Raw genomic sequence first — 21,294 nt, forward strand, 5'->3', positions numbered from 1 at the left:
AGTCAGTATTAGTTTTGATAACTTGGGTGGAGAAGGAGTAAATTCTGGTGTTCTACAAAGATTGTTAATCATGACATCCAAGGAGGAAAAAGGGAGGTTCACCTCTTCCTTTTCAGTCTCACCTTACATATTAATATTCAGTAGGTGTGGGAAAAGCAAACACCATATCCATGCCCCCGATTTTAGAGGAAAAATGGAAATTTTTAACCATTAAATCAGCTAATTGCTGTTAACATTTTCTCTAGATGCCCATTATATTAGGTTGAGGTTCATTCTCATTACTGCTTTGCTAAGTATTTTTCTAATGAATTAATAAGTTTTATCAAATAACTACCGCCTTCTTTCAGCGACATCAATGTAGTATTTTATCTACCTATCAGTCTGTTTGTGTTGTTACACTGCAGTACTTACATCAGGTAATTTATAAAGAGCATACATTTACTTCCTCGCAGTGCTAGAAGCTAGAGTCTCAAATCGGGCACCAGACAGCATTCTGGTCTTTATTCCAAGATTATTCCTTAGACACCATAATTTCATATAGGATAAGGGAGATGACTGTTCCCATCCCTTTTAGAGAATCACGGATTTCTTTCTTTTTTTAAGATTTATTGTATTTATCTGAGTACACTATCGCTGTCTTCAGACACACCAGAAGAGGGCATCATATCCCAGTAGAGATGGCTGTCAGCCACCACGTGGTTTCATTCCATTTGCCTCCTCCAGTCTCCCTACAGAACGTAGGGCTCTTGGGACTGTAATTCAGGTCTTCACATTTGTTTGGCAAGTGCTTTACCTACGGAGCCATCTCCCCAGTATCAGTGAGTCTGTAAATGATATGAAAATACAGTGCACACTGACTCGGGGAATATGGACCGTGGCAGTAGAGCTCCCACCTTGTTCTCGGTACTATCTTCTCAGGTGGATCCTACTCTCCCAAACAAGCCTCGCTTTCCGGAAGGAACCAGCTTTGATGCTAAGGTATTACCACTTATGGGCTTTGTGGCCTTGGGTAAGTCACTTAACATCTCTGAATTCAGTCACACTGTCCCCCATATAAAATGTAAATGTCTTTCCTCCCCACTTACCTGTCACAGTTAGGCAGATGAGAGATAATTTAAAGCAGTTTGCATCACAGGAATGTGACCAATATATCATATGGTGAAGAATGGAAGAATGGGATCACCTTTAAAAAGTTTTTTCGTGTGTGTGTGTGTGTGTGTGTGTGTGTGTGTGTGTGTGTGTGTGTGTGTCTGTATGTAGCTGAGGGACTAAATTCATGTCGGCATGCTTGGTTGCAAGTGTCTTGCTTAAGTCCCCACCACACTGGCCTTGCAAGCAAGAAAGGATAAATGAGGTCCCAAAGCACAACTGTGGGCACCTGCTTTTTTTTTTTTTTTTTTTTTTTTTTTTTTTTTTTTTTAAAAAAAAAAACAAGCAAGTAACAACCTCCAGCTGATTTGGTCCTGTGTGAAGTTCATACCCACAAACTTTAACAAGTTTGCATTCACAACTCTGTGCTGACACACGCTGGGCATGCCTAGTTTCCCACTGCTGTCCTTGTAAAGAGCCGAGCTGGCTCGTCCGAAGCCTCCCTCTGCCGCACCCAGTCTCTTGCCTAGAGACTTGCGATCCCAAATGTCTTTTTCTGAGACTCTGGGACCCAGGCAGGCTTGAAATCGAAGTACAGGTGTGCGACCACGCCCTCAGGCACCGACCAATCATCGCCAGCCCCCGCCGCTACTCCCGCCCACGGAGCCGCTGAAAACCCTGGGCCAGGTCCCGGACTCGCGCGGCTCGGATCCCGAAACCGCCCCGTTAGCGGCCCACGGCTCCCGGGTGAGATGGCGCACGGCAGGATCTGCAGCCTCTCCGTCCATAAACTGCACTTTCCCTCACCGCTAGCTGACCTCGGCTCCGACGCCATGGTAAGCGCGCGGGCCGCGGCGTTCACGGGAGCGAGGCGAACGTGAGTGCTGCCTCCCTGAGGAGCTGGAGTAGCCAGCGCTGGCCGCCCACTCGGGGTGGGGAGTTCCGTTTCCTTCTCTCTTTTTTTTTCCGTCTTGTCTTCACCCTAGTTTTACAACTCAGGTTTTTCTTAGGGTAGAATTCAGAGGACCAAGAGCAAAAGGGTCTGGTTGAGTCAAGCAGGAGAAGGCAGTGCTAATTGTGTCCATATGGGGCAAGTGATGGGGACCAGGAACTCCCAGGCTGGGAATGTGGGGTGAAGATCCTGCCTCTGCCACAGCTCACTGAGTGACTTTGTGAAGACTCCCACCTTTTTGCTACCTTTTGCTCATCAGTGGAGTGAAGTGTCACTACCAGGCTATGAAACCACGTGTCTAGACTGTGGGTCACTTGAGAGGACACTCCTGTGAAGTAACTGGAGCTACAAATTACATCTGTGACAGTGATAAGAGAGGAAATAAAGGAAGGGCACAGATTTGGGCTCCCTCAGTGCTGAAGGACTTTCTTGCTAGCTAAGACTATTAGAGGCACCTGGCTTAAATAGATGTGTGAAATCTGGTCTTGACAGTCCTAAGTGCCTCCTGTCTCCTCCTGATCCTCCACTAAACTACCAAGAGCTGCAGCCATGCAGAGTGAATGTGTGAGAGCATGCCCAGGATCACGGAGCGTCCGTGTTAGGATCATGGTTACCTGTCCCCAAGGAAGAGAAATATGGTCAGGGAGTCATCCCCAGGACCTCTAATTTACAGTGTAATGTTTTACTTCCCGAGATCCTGAAATGTTTGTTTAAAAACAGGCTTCTTGAAACTAAATGAATCTTTTACATGCAGAGAAGAATGTCCTCTATTCTGAGACCTTTAAAAATTCCTGTGCCCTTATATATATAATGGTTAATGCTGAAAAATCTAGTCACAGTTCTTTGTGGACTTACATGTAAATGTTCGTAATTTTAGCAATTGTAAAATCCAGACAACTCATTAAATGTGACTGTCTTCACCTCAGTGAGGTTCAGCAGCTGAGGATAAATTCTCAGCTCGTAAAGCCTAGATTTTCTCATCTGTAAAATAGATCCAATAGTATTTACTTTGTGTAAATGCCTGAAAAGAGCCTTCTACAGAGAAGGTTCCCAACAGGAGTTGGTTTTATCACTTATTTATTGATGAGGAAACTAAAGCAGAAAGGACTGGAATAAACTTGACTTGGACTATATGAAATGTTAAAACAACATGGTTTGTATAGGAATAGTTAAGAAATAGAATATACTTCTGGGCGTTGGCTGGGTGAGGATGAGGAGAAATCTGTCTTAGCTCATAAATACCGAACATTTCTCTTGGGAGTTAAGGTGGGTATAGTTTGTTGATTCTCAAGGCCTTTCTTCTAGAATAGTCAGCTTTGAAGCTCTCGATGGTGACGGCTTTGTTAGGCTTGGTTACTAGATTCCGCACTCGGCAGCAGTGAACCTTTGGTGAAAAAGACTGTCCTCGGTCTGAAAGCAAAGGTGAGAACTGTGGGAACCCTCAAGCCCGTATATCTACTAAGTGCTTGTATCGGTGAGCGCCACAGCTGTGAGCTCATAGCCCAGCTACTACTTGACTACCTCTTGGCAGTAATTTTGCTTTTCCCCTCTCACTGTGAGCTACCCAGTTCTTTCTCCTCCAGGCTCTAGTCAACCTTCAGCAGTTAGAGAAGTTCCGTACATCATTTCCGTCATTCAGATTCTTTTCCTGCCTCTCCAGACTGGTCCTCTCATTCTTCTCTTTCCTCCTAACTCCCGAGTCTTTCCATCTTCAAGCCTCACTCTCATTTAGTTTTTTAAGTTTGTAAAAGTCTCTCTTATCCTCCTGTTGAAATTGTCATCTCTGAGGCTTCTTCCCTCCACTGCTAACCTAGGCCTAAGTCCTGGAAGCTTCTAGCCTCTAAACAATCTAATCTAGGCCTAGAATGTGTTCAGCCACTGAGACTTAACTGCTGAACAGGCTCACCCTTTCTAGTTCTTTCTGCACTCTGGCTGGCTTATTCAACTCAGCTGTTCTGGTTCAAACTCCTCTCCAAGCTGGTTAATTCAATATAGTTTCTCTCAGCTTCACCTAAATTGCTCTCCTTGGCCTCATACTAACTCTGGCAACCTGTCCTAATCTTCTGGCTCCTTCTCATTCTCTAGCTTGTTCTGTACAGCTGCCCTGGTGTGAGCTGCCTCTTCCTGTCTCTCCTCAGAGTTGTCATAGCCCATCTGTCAGCTCTTTCTCTGATTCGTCACTTTGTCTGCCACTCAATTACACGTCACTTTCAAACATGGCTGCTGACTTCACCAAACTAACTTTTATCTTCACTGTTTGGGATGAAAAAGTATCTACTAAGGACATGTCTGTATTCCAGCAGAAGGATTTAAAAGGTGTGTTCTAAGGCTGAGCCACACCACAACTAGAAATAGCTTTTTTTTTTTCAGCAAATAATACAATCTCTAGGTTCACAATGTAATCAAATATCCTACAACACAAGTTTTATACATATTTATTTGTGTGTATGAGTGTTGTGCATGTATGTATGTATGTGAGTCTTGGGCATGCCTGGTGCCCATGGAGGTCAGAAGAGGGTGTTGGATCCCAATGGAAATGGAATTATAGATGGATGTGAACCAACATGTGGGTGCTGGGAATTGAATCCAGGTCCTCTGGAAGAGCACCAAGTACTCCTGACCTCTAAGTCATCTCTCCAGCCTTTTTAGCTGCCTCTTTTTCCAATAGTTAGCCCCTTTTTAGAACATTCTGAACTTGACCAAATTTATATTTGGCTCCCTTTGCTTTCTGCACCTGGTCACTTTATGCTTTTTGCCTGTTTCCTTGTTTTGTATCTGTTTACTTCCTCTCTAATAGGAAACTCATTGTTTCCCTGCTCCTGGAATTGGCTCTTTTATTTCTTCTTCTGGTCCCCTGACCCTCTGCCACTTCGTCTGAGTCTGTCTCTCTACCCACTCCTGTCCTGTCCCCTTCTCTCCTCTTCCAGACTTTTCCATCTCACTCTGTAGTCCCATTATGACGACACTCAACCTTTTCAACTTCCGAGCCTATTTGTTTTTAGTCTTCCTTATTCCATTTCGGAATCTGCCGTCTCGCCTCATGTCTGCTGCTGGCTAGACATGTTCTATTCAGTTGTTTCCTCCATGATCATCATCATCTAAATCAGCGCCCATCACCTTCCCATCACCTTCCCCGCCCCCCAACTCTACACTTCTGATCCTCTGTGATCTTGCTTCCAGTTATATTTGGCTCATCTTGTCTGATTAACTCTCTTCTACAGCTTTAATGAGGAATTTCTTTTTCTTTTTTTAAATAATTTCTTTTTTTAAGATTTTATTTTATGAGTACACTGTGTCTTCAGACACACCAGAAGGCATGAGATCCCATTACAGATGGTTGTGAGCCACTATGTGGTTTCTGGGAACTGAACTCAGGACCTCTGGAAGAGCAGTCAGTGCTCCTAACCACTGAGCCATCTCTCCAGCCTGGAATTCCTTTTTCTTGGTAACTTAAAAAGCAATGCAGTTCTGTAATCTAGAAACAGCCAAGGAGAGTTTAATCCTTGGAATTTTGCTTTTAGTATCATCTCTTTGGTTTCCACTTCAAGAACCTAATTGTTCTAAACCAGGATAGGTACTGTTTTGGTTACTGTTCTATTGCTATAAAGAGACACCAAGATCAGAGTGGCTTATAAAGAAAGCATTTAATTGAGGGGCATGCTTATGGGTTCAGAGGGCTAGTCAATGACTGTCATAGCAAGGAGCATGGAGGAAGGCAGGCGTGGCACTGAAACAGTAGCTGAGAGCTCACATCCAGAAGCTGCAAGTGTGGGAAGGGAGCAGGGATGTAGAGAGGAGGCTTTGAAACCTAAAAGCTCACCCGCAGTGATCCAGTGACACACCTCCTCCAATAATACCGAACCCAGCTGTGAACAGTTTGCCAGCTGGTAACCAGTCAATAATATGAGCCTTTGGGGCCATTCCTAAACTACCACAGATACAAACTTTTCAATACATTATTGCCTTTACCACTACTGTTACAGTCTTGCTCTGTATTGTTACTGTAACAGATTCAGAAAAGGGATTTGTGTAGTTCACAGCCATGGAGGTGGAAGAATACGGTGTCACCCTCTCTCTCTTCAGCTTCTGGTGGGGACCTGGTGCAGAATTGTATGATGATGAGGTAGAAAAGGGAAGCAGACATACAATGCAAAGAGCATGAACGTGAGACCAGAGAGATCCCCAGTTTTCTGACAACCCACTTTCATGAAACTAACCAAGGCTTATTTTTCTTTGTTGTTTTCTAGAAAGTACCTCATGTAGCCCTTTGCCATAAATATGAGGATTACTTTAAACTCCTGATCTTCTGTCTTTGCCTTCCAAATGCTGGGATTTCAGGCATTCACCACCAAACCCAGCCACTAATCCCATCTCAAAAGACCTAGTGTAGTCTCTTCAGAAAGACGTTTCTCCAGTTCATCAGAGTACAAATATCCTTTAATAGTCAAATAGTCCAGGATTTACTTCAACACTTCATGGGTGTAGCTTCCCTGACATTTCTAAGAGATGCAACATCACAGCAGAATCCTGTTCTTCTGGCTCTTGTAATATTTCCATTCTCTTCTGAGAAGTTCCTGAGCCTTAAATAGAGGAGTTGCATTGTGGGTGGATCAGTTGGGCTGAGCCCCAACCATCGCTTGTTTTCTGTGATTGTCTTTCCATGTTGCAAAGAGAAGTTTCTCTGTGGCGGGCGGTCATAGACTGTGACTAGATTATATATTTAGGAGAGGCTGTGAAACAACAATTTTATAAGAGGACAAAAGGCTGCGAGTTTGAGAGAAAAGTGAGGTTGTGTACACAGAAGGGGCTGGAGGAAGGAAAGGGAACAAAAACAAGGACGTGATTATATTTTAACCTCAAAAAGATTTTAAAATTGCAAAAGGTCCAAACACACCTCTGAACACCTTCCATTAGGGATCAAGTTTCAGTTTGAGTTCCTGTGTAGACAGACTTTATTCAAACTGTAGCAGTTACGTCACCAGAGGTGCTGTACCTTTGGGAAGCTCCAGCCCTCCGGCCTTTTACAACCCGCTCCACCTCTGAGTATACTCATCTGGCAATCCCCCCTGCCCGTCTTTCATAGTCTTTCTTCATCTTTTCTAGGGACTTACTGTGGTATTATTAGTTTTGGCAACTACGTCTTCCTGATTGTAACTCCTTCATGAACAGACATCTGTGTCCCCCTCAGCAACCTGCAGTCTGACACATGGGCTGTGCTCAGCATCTTCTCATCCTGCACTGGACTCTGATACCAACTCAGACCTCCCACCTGTCAGTCACACCTCCTACCCTACCTCCCACCCTGCACGGAATATATGAGAACTTACAGTTGGCCCTCATAAGGTACTCACACTGTGACCTTGGACAGGTTACTAAACCTCTTTAAAATTCACATTGCTCATCTCTAAAGCAAGAATAATAGCAACTACTTTATAATGTCACTGTGAAGATCAAATGAAAAACATGAAACTTTTAGAATGTGCTTGGCACAGTAATTATTATACAACATGAATGATGACAGTAAGAAATTGTCTTAGCTTTATGCAAAGCCCTTCTTCAATCCTTGGTGTGGGCTCCATTCCTTACTAACATATTTAGGGCTCTTGCCTGAATTTTTCAGTGTCCGTATCTGGCATGTCCGTGCCATTGTTAACCCTTTATTCACTTTCACACTGATGCTGTTGTAGACCTTTCTTCCACTTCTCTGTTGAAAGCAAAAAGCCTCTGGGGTTTGTATTGCTTCCTATGCTCTTTAGCACATCCCTGTGGTCTCTGCTCCTTCAAGAAAATCTTCCCAAGATCTAGTTCTTCTTTTTGAATTAACTACGGTGCTAGTTATAATTGACCACATGTCATTACTTGAACATCTTCTCCTCTGGTCCTAGGCTTTTCCCCCCATCCACACTACGTGAAAATTTCCTAGTAATGATACCTTAGAATTGAAAAATCAACCCTACTTCTTCCATATCGACAAGCCACATTGAGTTTCATAGTAGTTGGACAGTAAAAATTTATCAAAACAGCTGTATTCAGTCATGTATGGGGGAGTGACTCGTGGGTTTCCAGCCACTCCACAGGGAGTCGTTGGCAGTTGATGGCTGTTGTAGGGGGCAGGGAGTTGCTGTCTTCAGTGGTTTAACCATTGGTAAGTTGCCCATACTCTAATGGGTAGCTCTGTATTCATGCCCATTCATGGATGGCTCTAGTTAAACTCAGTGGTTCAACAAACTAAAAAGAAATGATAGTGTAAAGAAGACTTACTGGGAGAAGTGGGGAGTTTCTAAGGATGAGAGGAAAATAAGGAACAGTGTGAGTGTGTCTGGAGTGTACTGTATGTGTGGAAACTGTCAGAGGATGAGTTAATAAAATACTGTTCAGTAGTAGAAAATTAAACATGTGGCAACATGAATGAGTTAATTTGTCTTAAAGTTTTATTTTTTTTCTCCCAGCAGTTTCTAAGTATGAACTACTGTATCGTCAGGTCTCCATTGCTGCTGCAATAGAGAGCTGTCCAATTTTTACACGAGTTTTCTAAAAATTTTTATTTATTCTATTTGAAATTACTTACGAAGGTAAATCTTTTTAGGGAGATTTGACCCAAAACTTTCGGGTTTGAAAATAAACTCAAACCCAAATTTTGATGTTACAAACTGGTTTAAGAATATAATAATAATTTGGGGCCAAGGATGGACCTTAGTAGGCGAGTATACACTAAGCATGTACAAGCCTTGGGTTCCATCTCCACTGATCCCCTAAAACTGTGTACATTACATTTCTGTGCTACTGTGAAGCCTTAGGAACAGTTTCCTTCAGTTCATCCCGATCTCTGCTCTGCTCTCCTCTCTGGGTAAAACAAGTGTTCCATCAGATTGCAGTTCTGCATATCCCTCAGAGCATTTCTGTTTTCTGTTCTAGACAGGATCTCTCTGTGTAGCCTTACTTGTCTTGGAACTCTCTCTGTAGACCACGCTGGCCTCCAACTCTCAGAGATCCACCTGTCTCTGCTTTCCAAGTGCTGGGGTTAAAAATGTGTTTGCATTTTGGGACTCTTTTTTCCTACAGCACACAGATTCTCACTGCTCAGCTGTCTATGTTGTCATAGAGACGGATTCAGAAGATGGACTCAAGGGCTATGGCATTACATTCACTCTAGGAAAGGACCCAAAAGTTGGTGAGTTTGAGAACTCTCAAGTTTCCAGAATGTTTCATTTCCATTTTTACTTTATCTTTCTCATTGTGCTGCTCAAATGGAATAAAAACAATGCTTTGTAATTCGTTACTTTGCTGGGAGAAACTGAAGAGTTAACAGTATTTGGTCTTTCCTCATAATTATCCCTAGTTGGCTGGAAAATTCTTAAATCTGTATCACCTTCCCTAAGTATAACTACCAGAGTATTACCCACTGCTTTTAAACTTGAGACTACTGTAGAGCTTTGAGGACTAAATAAGGCAAGCCACCGAGGGTGAGAGGAGAACAGATATGTCATTCTATGTAGAATCATTTATAGTTGTATGTACAGTGAGTCTACTCAGTTCACCGTATTTCATACCAAGTTGCTTTCCAAAAATATTTTTTGATGGTTCACACTGATCCATTTATAAGCTTCCTTCTTGTTTTTTTAACCAAAAATACTGAGTGTGTTGTAACCTTTCTCAAAGCTGGATGAGATTTCAGTTGTAATATTGAAGTCCCTTGTGGGACAAATAGGCCATGTTTGGAGCCCTAATTCTCAATTGAGACTGGTTGAAAGCCCCAGAAGTGATAATGAAAAGGAAGGAGCTTCTGGGATTCTCGGGAAATGAGAAATCCTCACGTTGCCACAAACAGTGCGCAGGCCCCACAAGGCATTGGCCACACCCCAAGTTCTGCCTCCAGTTTCTTGCACCAGAGTGTCTTGCCAGCTCGGTTCAGCATGCTGCCAGGATCAGTGGCAGAGCACTGTTCTTAAGAGCTCAGGCCAGAGTTCCTACGCCTCACTGAGCTTTGTTCTCAAGCTTTTAAGCCTAAATCCATGCATGCCGGCCAGATCTAGTGGTGAAGGTAGCAGAGGCTGCCTATCTCCAAACAAAGAGCTGTGTGGGACTCCTGGAACAAGGTCCCACACTCCTTCATATTTTAGGGAAAGAAAACTAAGTCTAGACTGGTACTTAGCAATCTAAGAACTGGGTGTCCCAAAGCACTTTCTATCTAGAAGGTGCGTTGGTTGGTTGGCTGATTGATTGATTCTGTGTATGTACTGGTAGCTTGCACATGTAAACATACATGTGGAATCCATAGATCAACTTCAGGTGTTGTCTGGCCACCTTGTTTTTTGAGATGTTTCTCATTTGCTTGAAATCGACAATGCCAAGATTCACCTATCTTCACCTCCTCAGCACTGGCATTACAAGTGCACTTTATCACACTCAGCTTTTTTTTTTTTTAACATGGGTTTTAGGGCTTGAACTCAGGTCCTCATTCTTGCAAGACAAGTACTTGTCACCATCTCCCCAGTCCCTCTCTAGAACATTTAAATGCAGCCTTTTGTCTGCATTCACAGCATATAGACATAGTACAGCGTTCAAGAAGTACAAAGTCACCTTCACAAGATTAGTTTCAGAAGATATTTTTAAACAAATAAAGTTTACATGTGTGTGCAAATAATGAGATTTTTTCGAACTTTCAGTGGATACCACCAAATTAGCTCCATTGCAGTTTTTCCCAGTTCACCCAACAGGGAACATATCAGTCATCTTGCAAGTCAGTCTACTCTGCACTAGACTGAAGAGTTGATATATATGCACATTCTCAGGGCATTAGAAATGTAATTTTTAAAAGGAAAAGAAGCTGCTAAGATGCTCAGTGGATAAAGTCGCTTGCTGACAACGTGAGTTCAGTTCCTATAACTTCCATAGCAGAAAGAAAAAGATCGTCCTCTGAACTCCACAGCATGCCATGGTATACCTGATGACCCAACTGCTAAGAGCACTTGTTCTGTCAGAGCACCTGATAATTATGAGTACCACTGGGCAGTTTACAACCGTCTTTAAATCTGGTGTCACCTCCTGGCCTCCAGATACCAGGCATGAGTATGGGCACATGCATACATGCAAGCAAACACTGACAACTCGAGCATATACATGCATACGTGCATACATACTGCATACGCGCATACATGCATGCATACATGCATACATGCATACGTGCATATGTGCATACATACTGCATACATGCATACATGCATGCATACATGCATACGTGCATACGTGCATACATGCATACATACTGCATACATGCATGCATACGTGCATACGTGCATACGTGCATACATACAGAATAGCAAAGCAGAGTCCCATATAAGAAGAATGCATAAATTTACTGGGAATCAGATATAAAAGGTAAAATAATAATACTTTGTGAAAATTACTGTTTTTAAAAAATGTATCTAAACTGCACAGAGAAGATTTCTTTCCCTTACTAAAGGCTTGCGGAAGGTTTAGAACAGAGGTGAGTGCCAGGAGTTAATAAAACATATCTGCTGGGTAAAAGAGGAGACCAGATAAGGATTCAGCAACTCACCCCCACATCCTACTTTCCCCTTAAGTCAAGGGTGGTCTCTAAGTTTCCCACAAGGTAGTGACTGCTGACCAAAGTAGATTCATGAGCTTTTTCTGCCTTTCTTCAACTTTAAATGTGCCTGTCTGAGTGAGCATCTTATTAAGTTGTTGTCTTTGTCCATACTCATACTATATAGCACAACTGTCTTAGGTTTTAGTGCTGTGAACAGACATCATGACCAAGGCAAGTCTTATAAATAACATTTAATTATGACTGGCTTACAGGTTCAGAGGTTCAGTCCATTATCATCAAGGTGGGAGCATGGCAGCATCCAGGCAGGCATGGCCCAGGAGGAGCTGAGAGTTGTACATCTTCATCTGAAGGAAGCCAGGAACAGACTGGGCATGCTCACGCAGCTAGAAGGAGGGTTTCCCAGCCCAGTCCCACAGTGACACACTTCCTCTAACAAGGCCACACCTATTAATAGTTCCACTCCCTGGGCCAAGCATATATAAACCATCACAATAATCCTAGCACATTCCATAATCCACACAGCTTATAAACCTGGGGCAGGCCCCTGAAACCACTTTGTTAAAAGGCAAGTCTTTGAACTTCACCGCTTTTAGCACACAGTGGAGGGACCTTGAGCACTAAGACAGATGAGATGCTGTTCTTCTGTCGTACCAAGATGGTACTATTTGCCCTACCCATAATCCTGATGGAGATCTTAGGGCAGGGATCTCCTTATGATCCTGATACATGCTCCTTTTGTACTAATGTTACTGGCTTTCACATTTCCCAGACTACATCCAGACAGAATCCATTTTAAAATTTGATCTTCCTATGTATTTCATGGGACTCATTGTGAACTTTAATCAAAGAAATTTTTTTATTAATTCAGCATGATTCTTCCTGCAACCTTTATCAACCCATTTATCAAGTTAATATTTTAAGTTAACCTTCACCTCCCAAAATTAAAAGTGTGTTCATTAGTAAAATAAAGACTATGATTATGTGTGACCAAAAAAACCAGGTAAATGCAGGTTGTATATTAATGTATAAATATACCAAAGTCATCTTTTCTTTTCTTCCACAACTCATCTTTCAGAAGAAAACTCTTGGGTTTAGTCAACAGGAATCTGCCTTTCAGGCTAATTTTTGACATATGAACTTCCCCATGGGAGCCAAAACACCACAACCTAAATATATATTAAATACAGAAAACTTTAATTTTTGCAGCACCTTCATGTCAAACAAGGAAAATCCAGATACTACAGATGAATTTTTCACTATGGTTTGTTCCATGCAACTCTTTTGAGTTATAGACGTGGAGATCATTCTTAGCTTTTGTTAAATGCATTTGCTATTGTGGTACAACCATGGGCTGCTTTACCCAGTGTTTGATGGCAGCAATCAAAGCCGTGAGGCCAGAGTTTGATGTAGATAGTAAAATACCTCAGTTAGTCACTACCTTAGAGTTTTGTTTTAATACAAGAACATCAACCTTCAAGGAATGAAGAGGCTACTGTGTTCTAACACTTTTATGGCATAAATATCCTAACTAGCGTGATTGTTCATTCCATTAACAATAGCCCGTAGGGGAAGCCAGAACAGCTGGTTCAGTCCTAACTGCTACATCCATCAGCAAGTGTGTAATCACTGGGAAGTTGTCAGAGGCCAGGCACAACTGACATGGTGCTCTTCCAAACTGTCTTCCCCTTAAATATTACTGACAGTAAACCTGTACCCGGACAGCTGTTCTATTAAATGACCTAGAGCTTTATTGTGGAAACAGTACAACACCAAACAAAATTACCAAAGTGTTTTGTAATGAGTGAATTGCTTCAGGGGCAAATTAATGACATGATTATTTTGGTCCTTAGCACATGGACTCAATATGTCCTGGAAAGAACAAAGTCTGCAAAAGGCTGTCACTTGCCTGTATGTGACAAGTGACATGAGTCTCCTCCTAGGGCCCCTTCAAATAACACAGTGAGGCCTGTTAAAGCACCAAAAATAATGGATTGTGACGCTAACCCAAATTACATTTAACCTTCAAACTGTATATGGAAATGTATAAGTCATGGGGGAAAGTTTAATGCTATGATATTGTCATGTACTTTAGCGTTTTCTGAAAGTGAACTATATGCAAGTGATTTTATCTTCAGTAGTGTTTGTTGTTGTGAAGCCAGGATTTAAAAATCAATTTAAATGCTACGTAAGTCAGAATGCTCTAATGCTTTCGGAAGAATGAATTAACAAGGTCTACCTTTGAATCTCACTGTCCAGCACATTACTCAGTAAATAGGAAAATACGTTGGGAGTAATATTTAAACTTACAAAAATATTTTTGCTCAATTCCGTATGTAAACTCCCAGCTGTTGTAGTTGTGTTCTTTCTTGTAATAGGCACAGATACATTTTGGAATTTTAGAAAGCATGTGGGGACGTTTTGTATTTTAGTTATTTTCATAAAATGTCTATACTACTTCGCTCATGGTACATTAATGCCTGTTTCCTGACCGCATATTAAAATATAAACAAGAATGAAATCCTATTTTGATAGTTGTCCAAACTGTGGCTTCTCTTACCCACCTCGTGCTTTACAAGGATCTCGAGGATATTGTTGATAACTTCAGAGGCTTCTGCAGAAAGCTCTCACTTGAGGGGAAGCTCAGACTGGTAAGATGTATTTGGTTTTGTTTTAAAGGGTGTGTATGTCTGTCCGTCTGTCTGTCTGTCCTTGCATGTGCACTATGTAGGCCAGGAAAGCTTATGAGTCACCTGATGTGAGTACTAGGAATCAGACTCCAGCTCTGTGAAAGATCAAGTGCCTTTATCCTCTGAGCTATTTCCCCAACTCAGGGAGAAATGTTTATTCTATATTCATAAGTAATGATGTCCTTTGACTGTAACAAATAGAAAAGTAGAGAAGGATTTTCAAATTTTTCATAAAACAATTTCATTCAGTTAAATTGAGGCTTGAGCCATTTAGCTCATCAGCTTTGAAGCCGGTGGTTCTTTTCCATGAGACTTGAATCTGAATGCATCTGGATCTCGAGAAATCTAGCTATTACACACCACAGTGCCCACTGTCTAGAAAAAGAGTGCAGCCAGGCCTTTGGTGGTTTAAGCCTATAAATCTCAGCACTTAGGTTGTGATCACTATGAGTTTGAGACCGACAAACTTGGGCTACAGAGTAAGAATCTGTTTCAAAAAGACAGAGGTCTAAAAGATAGAGTCCAAATGGGCAGCCCTCTGGGGGGAGGCTGTGAGCTGTACTGCCAAGGTAGGGTCGCTAGGAGGGTAGAAAATATAAGAGGAAAACGAAGAGCACAGAAGGTCATGCTTTTACGTATAGATCAGTATCTGGACTAAAGGAAAGACTCTAACTCCAGTAATGTAGACTTTTTCCTGTCTCATGATACCAAGTTTCTCCTTTCTAACTCTATTCAGTTTCCCTTCCATGAAGAAGTACAAGAGAGTATACTTTGTTTCCTTAACATGTATTTTTAACTTTATGTAGAGTAAGCTAGATATGCCTTGAAAAATATCACCTTGAAGAAGCTCCCATTAGCTGAATCTGGAACAGTTTGAATATGAGAACAGACATGATAATCATGTCTTAACCCTTGTTATATAAAAACCCATGAGTCCGTTCAGGTGAGGGAAAGCTCATCATGTAACCTAATAGCCTGAGGCCAATGATATCATGACAAAAATCACCATACTGTATTGTCATAACTATAGTTAAGTGAGCTGAGTCATAACCAATCTAGAACAATAGTATACTTACTCCATAGTGTAGACAACAAACACTAACTTACTAAAGTAGTATAATTTAATAACCCTGATTATAAGGCAAGACATCATCATCACTTATGATTTATGCTAGTCAGCCCATAGTGAGGGATACTAGACAATTCAAGGCCCAGACTCTAAAAATGCCAGTGTCTCTCAAAGGAATAAAAAGTGATTATAAATGAGACTAAGACACATGACCGCTAAATGCAACAAATGGTCCTGTACTGGGTGAGTCAGGGAAAAAGAAGCACATTATTGTGAATATTTGTGAGATTTGGTTATGGTCATCTATTAGATAATATTTTATATTATATTCCTGAATCTGATTACTGTATTATGAGGGCACATGTAGGAGAATAAATACACCCAAAGGTATTTATTATCACAAAAAAAAAAAAGAGTATCTCCAGCTTTGCTTTTTAATAGTTGAAAAAAAAAAGTTAAATGTGTGCAGAGAGGAGAGAGTTCGGGTTTTTTATTTCTACTCTTGCAACTGTTCTGTGGGTCAGAAACTGCTGCCAATTTTTGTTTGTGAAACAGGGACTTTATTGTGTAAGGCAGGCCTGCCTTGAACTCATGACCCTCCCACCTCAGCTTCCTGAGTTCTGAGTGTTGGTGTCTGCTACCACACCTGGTTTGCCTTTAATTCTCAAAGCGTGTCCTTGGAGAAAACCCAGATACCTTTTCTCTGTTGTGCTGTTTCCCCACCAGATCGGTCCAGACAGAATTATAGTGCGTATGGCCATAGCAGCCATTCTGAATGCTGTGTGGGACCTTTGGGCAAAGCAGGAAGGAAAGGTAATGATTTTATAATATGGCTACAACCCAGGATACATGACTGTAGTTAGGAATTTGTTGGAGCAGGGCCAGAGAAAAGGGGTGAGGGGGCAGCAAAGGCTAAGAAGCAGTTAGCAATAGAAGGACTCACGGGGAGTGTGAGGGATGGGGTGAACTGGGGTCAGGTAGGATATGAGCCAGCTGTCTAGTGGCAGCAGTCACCATTTGTGTACTCATACGGGACACAAACGATTGCCTTATGTGCGTCTCACACCTCTTTCTCTTTTATAATCAAGCCCTTATGGAAGCTACTTGTGGACATGGTGAGTAAAGTCTTTTATAGTTCTTTCTAAAGGCAATATTTTATAAATTACCTGGCTGCTTTGATCAGTAAGAATATTCAGGACTAGTCTGTTGATAATTGATTATATTTTTACGACGGGCATGAACCTTGCATGCAAGGCAAGCACTCTCCCACTAACCTGTATTCCCAGACCATAACCCTTTCTGATCATTTGAAATCAGATACCTGTGCTGTGCAGGCAAGCCGGTAAGAATGGGAGGCAGTAAGTTCACGTCCTGCTTTCTTCTAAAGGGTCCTTACAACATCAACAAAGGTCTGAGCTCTTACTGCTTGAGACAGCTACGGGAACCACTGGGACCCTCAATCAGTTTAAATATCAAATGACAATAGAACAACATATGTTTTGAAAAGCACATACTACTACTAGTACATCTGTGGCCACTTTAACTCTAAATGCACGATCTGATCAAATCATGGCAGTTCCCACCGTGTAGTTCTTTCAGTAGCCTGATGTACTGAATTCCAAAGGCATACGGTTGCCGTTTTCTTTCTCAGTGACCAGTATCTGCAGCAGGAATAAACACTTGATTGTCAGGGAGGATTAAAAAAAAAAAATTGTGCTAGTTTAGGCTGCTAAAGGGGAGGGACCTTCAGTCCCAAGTAGAGCAGGCTTTCAGTCCAGGCTTTATAAGTAACCTTGAGCTTGTCACTTCCCACTAAGTGGCTGCTGACTCCAGGTGACTTCTGAGGGCCCACAAATAAAAGCTCCCATTATTATTTGACAGTAAAATGAAAGAAAAACAATGAACATGGGCCTTGAAGATTTTGGGGCTGGGGGCAGATGAAGTCAAGATGTTCTCACAGCTTCTTGCTGTGAGGCCGACAGGGCCGTCTGAAGGAAGGGCGTGCAGAGGTCAGCCTTTCACATGGATGTAGCTTATAGCCATGGAAAGAATTTGGAGTCCAGCAGGGCATCATGGTGAGTATGAAAAAGTGGTCCGAGAGCATGGCCAGCATTCCTCAGGATTAGTGCACTGCTCTCCTCCTGTCCCTGGAGAGTGACCATTGTCACTCTGTGGAGACCAAGGGCTGCCCTGAGTGGCCTGACTAAAAGCAGCCTCTCTTGGGAAACTTGGCTGCTCCAGGGCCCCATTCATCATCTTCCACTTCCGTGGAAGTTCAGCATGCAGGAAGAACGGACTCAGAAACTCAGAGGGGCTCCTTTACTTTAATGCTCACTTGGTGCTAGTGAGTGGCCAAGAAGTCAGGTTAGTTGGAAAGCAGGGGACAGAGGGAAGATGCTGACTTCAGACAGGGATAGAGGCTCTGGAAGCTCATGAAGAGCAATAGTGAATTCTAAAATGTTCAGTACTAAGGAATGACAGGACCAGACAGACGCATAGATCCCAAAGATCCCTTCCTGGAAAGGATAAGCCCATGACATTGGTGAGCATCAAGAAGTCTGCCTATGGATTGATATGGGCCTTTCTCCTATGCCGCCAGGATCCAGAGACGCTGTTGTCCTGTGCTGACTTCAGGTACATCACTGATGTCTTCACAAAAGAGGATGCCTATGGTGAGTTCCGTGTATGCCATGGGTCTGCCAGTATCCAGTGCTTACCAAGAGTGCCTACAGCAGATGCAAACTCATTGTCCAAATGAGGGATTTATACTCTTTTTTCCCTCTCCCCCAGAAATACTGAAGAATGGCCAATATGGTAAAAAAGAAAGAGGTACATTGTGGGGACTGTTCTCTGTGCTATCCGTGTCTACTTTTGAACACTCCTGTCTCCTAGGATACACATGGTGCTCCCACATACTCTGTACCCTCAGTCATACATGTAAATCTGGGTGAAGAGGCCATCTAATGTAATGTGGCTGGAGTGCTCAGTTCAGCCATTCAAGGAGGTTCCACTTCGTGTTGCACTATGGGATAGGGAACTTTAAGACTCGGGGTATTCAGCAAATATCCTCATTGTCCCAGCTTGACACACTGGCAGTGGACTTATGGCAGCAAGTACATAAAGGACACTCAGGAGATCCTTTGGGGAGCAACTTAGTCCCAGACAATCCTAATTCTGAAGTTCTCTAGGAAGTCCTGAATGTTATAAGCTGTGTTTTTCAGAAGAACAAATGCTGGAACATGGCTACCCTGCCTACACTACATCATGCGCCTGGCTGGAGTATACAGACAGCACAGTGAAACAGGTGAGCTTTTAAACCTGGCTTTACAGACAGGCCCAAGAAGGAAAAAAAAACTAGTTGTGTGTATTTCACACCATCATCATCATACTTGGCTCTGACACCAGATAAATGCATGTACACACACACACACCACTCTCCATAGACAACAGTTTAGTCTCCATGGCCTAATTTTTCTCACTCTCCCTTGTGCAAGTCCAGATTATCCCCTGAGTTTCTGATCTCAGCAGCCTAGTGTTCTACAGTCCAAACCCCTGAGTTCTAATTCCTAGAGCAGTTCACAGAACCTTTGATTTCTATTCATCAGTTCATCACAAAAGATGAAACTTAGGAAGAGCCAAGTAAAGTGGATCCACAGAGTGAAGTGTAGACAGGTGGCAGTATGGAGTATCCCCTCTCAGTGTCCCCTCTCAGCATACTTCCAGCTTCTACAACATGTGTCCTAACCCTGAAGTTTCCTGATCTCTGTCCTGGACTTTTATAGAGGAGTCATTGGCTTTTGGTAAGAAATTCAACCATCAACCTTTCTCTCTGGAAGTTTCAGGGTAGGACTAAAAGTTTCAACCCTTTGGTCTAATTGTGACCAATAATGAAGGGTCAGTTTATTGGTATACAGAAGACACTGTCACTAAGGAGATCTTCGTTTTAGGTGCTGTGTGCTAGAAAATAATCTGAGATGTAGAGCACCGAAGGGAGCAAATGCCAACTGTATGTCTGTAGAACACCCTGGATTTCTTGAAGAGTTTTCTGTTTCCCATTAGCCTTTCCACATAATTCTGTATCCAAGGCCACCTTCCATGAGAAAAAGTATATTCACTCTGACCTAGTGAGTTCTGGAAGGTGACAGCCTAGCATTGATTCTATACATGTATAGGCTTGTAACACCGGCAAGTCACTTAACCATGCAGAGCCTCGGTTTTCTTTGTTTGCAGCAGGAAATAATACTCCATCTCTTATGGGACAGTTTTGAAGATTCAGATAAAGCTCTAAGTGTTCCACAGCTAGCACATGGCCATTTATCTTCTGACCGTGTTATATATGTTTTTAAGCAAGCCCTTGGCAACTGATCTGGAACCCCAGCCCTGCTTTCTCATCATATTGTATTCACACAGAGCCGGAAAGGCTGGCTTCTGCTTCTTATATGTGTTAATTCAGTGGATGCCACTGAAAATCCTAGCTTTACAAAGGACACTCATAATGCATCACCCATTGGAATGTTAATGACAATTAAAGGAATGTTTCCCACAGAGATAAAGAAAGCTACTTCACAATTAGAGTGATGCTGTTAGCCAAACTGCTTCTATCTTTAAACAAAACATGTTTTGTTCCTCTGGTTTATACTATAACCATAATGCTTGTGCAACCAAACTACTGAAGTACTGTCAAACCAGGGGAGCACGGTGCAATGTACACTATCTAATGAGAGATGCACCTCTTTCCCCACAGCTCTTGGAAGCAGCACTAAAAGATGGCTGGACCAGGTAAGTTATCTGTGTAATGGTGGACTTGACTTCCTAATGAGCAACACTAAGAGGCTGAATATGTGAAGAAGAGCCTAAGACTAAATCTCACCAGGAATGCCTGAAGCAACCACCCTAGTTGCTTCAACCTAGGCCAGGCATATTCTCTCTAAAGACAAAGTGTGAATCTACTTAGAATTCTAGAATATCACATGTGGAAGAGACTTTGAAAGACATCAGTATACAAATTCATTCTTTGTGGTACAAGGGATTGAACCTAGAGCATCATACTTATTAGATAATTGTTCCACTGCTGAACTCCAACCAGGATCTTCATTTTAACAAGACCATCAGTTAATCCTCATTTGTGTACCCAAACTTGAGATGCTCTGAGCTCTTGTCAGTTCCTTAACTAAATAGTGATAACATTAAGAAGGTGTGTAAAGGCTTTGGCATTTGATAGAATTAAACTCTTGCCTTTTCCCACCATTGCTTTTCAAGGACTGTGTGATCCTAGGCAGATTTCTCAACATTTCTTAAACAGATGTCCTCCTTCTCTCTCAATCCTTCTAAGAGTTGCCATTTTTGGTGAGAATTATTATAAGGTAAATTTGGAGCAGATGTTCCATGAGGCTACCTGACCAAGAAGAGGCTGACTTGATGAGTCAACTCTAGATCAGGAAGGCTCCAGAAAGACTTCTGGACCTCAGCAAAAGAAATGAATAGAGGCTATGGCCAACTACTTCTAGTATTCTCCAGAACTACAAATCATAGCTGAAACTTCTACCTAGACTAAAAGACTCTCTGGTTGTTTGTTAGAAAACAAGATCGTAGATGCCAGAATTTGTTCAGCTTTAAAGAAATGTTTCTGACTGAAATAATCATTTTCCCTCTCTCCCTTTCCTCCAGCTAGTCTCCTTCAAAACCCTCCCATGTTCCCTCTAGTTCTCAAGTTGATAGTCTTTTTCTTTTTCACTGTTAATACATGTGTGTATACTATTATATATGTATATGTATATAGTATATGTGTGTATCCTATTATATACTGCTGAGCTCAGTTTTGATGGTAGTATATATATGACTACATTGGATAACAAATAGGGAGTGAGGCTGCTTCTCCTCCTAGTAGGCATTTGTTACCCATAGTTCTTTGTCTAGGGGTGGGGCA

General features: G+C 42.1%; 1 protein-coding gene across 1 annotated transcript in view; it reads left to right on the forward strand.

The window, feature by feature from the left end:
* Positions 1 to 1,922: 1,922 nt before the first annotated feature.
* Positions 1,923 to 21,294, forward strand: part of ENOSF1 (enolase superfamily member 1) — a gene marked incomplete at both ends in the record, with an annotated part of 32,083 nt that continues 12,711 nt past the window's right edge. Inside the window, 11 exons of the mRNA XM_080936352.1 lie at positions 1,923 to 1,966; positions 2,935 to 3,001; positions 3,389 to 3,463; positions 9,104 to 9,212; positions 14,145 to 14,260; positions 16,095 to 16,181; positions 16,457 to 16,483; positions 17,968 to 18,040; positions 18,159 to 18,197; positions 18,590 to 18,672; positions 20,113 to 20,147. Coding sequence (XP_080792478.1) covers positions 1,923 to 1,966; positions 2,935 to 3,001; positions 3,389 to 3,463; positions 9,104 to 9,212; positions 14,145 to 14,260; positions 16,095 to 16,181; positions 16,457 to 16,483; positions 17,968 to 18,040; positions 18,159 to 18,197; positions 18,590 to 18,672; positions 20,113 to 20,147 — 755 coding nt within the window. The remainder of the gene's footprint in view (positions 1,967 to 2,934; positions 3,002 to 3,388; positions 3,464 to 9,103; positions 9,213 to 14,144; positions 14,261 to 16,094; positions 16,182 to 16,456; positions 16,484 to 17,967; positions 18,041 to 18,158; positions 18,198 to 18,589; positions 18,673 to 20,112; positions 20,148 to 21,294) is intronic.

The sequence above is a fragment of the Micromys minutus genome (genome assembly GCF_963924665.1).
Source record: "Micromys minutus genome assembly, chromosome: 23".
In the NCBI taxonomy this organism is placed as follows: domain Eukaryota; kingdom Metazoa; phylum Chordata; class Mammalia; order Rodentia; family Muridae; genus Micromys; species Micromys minutus.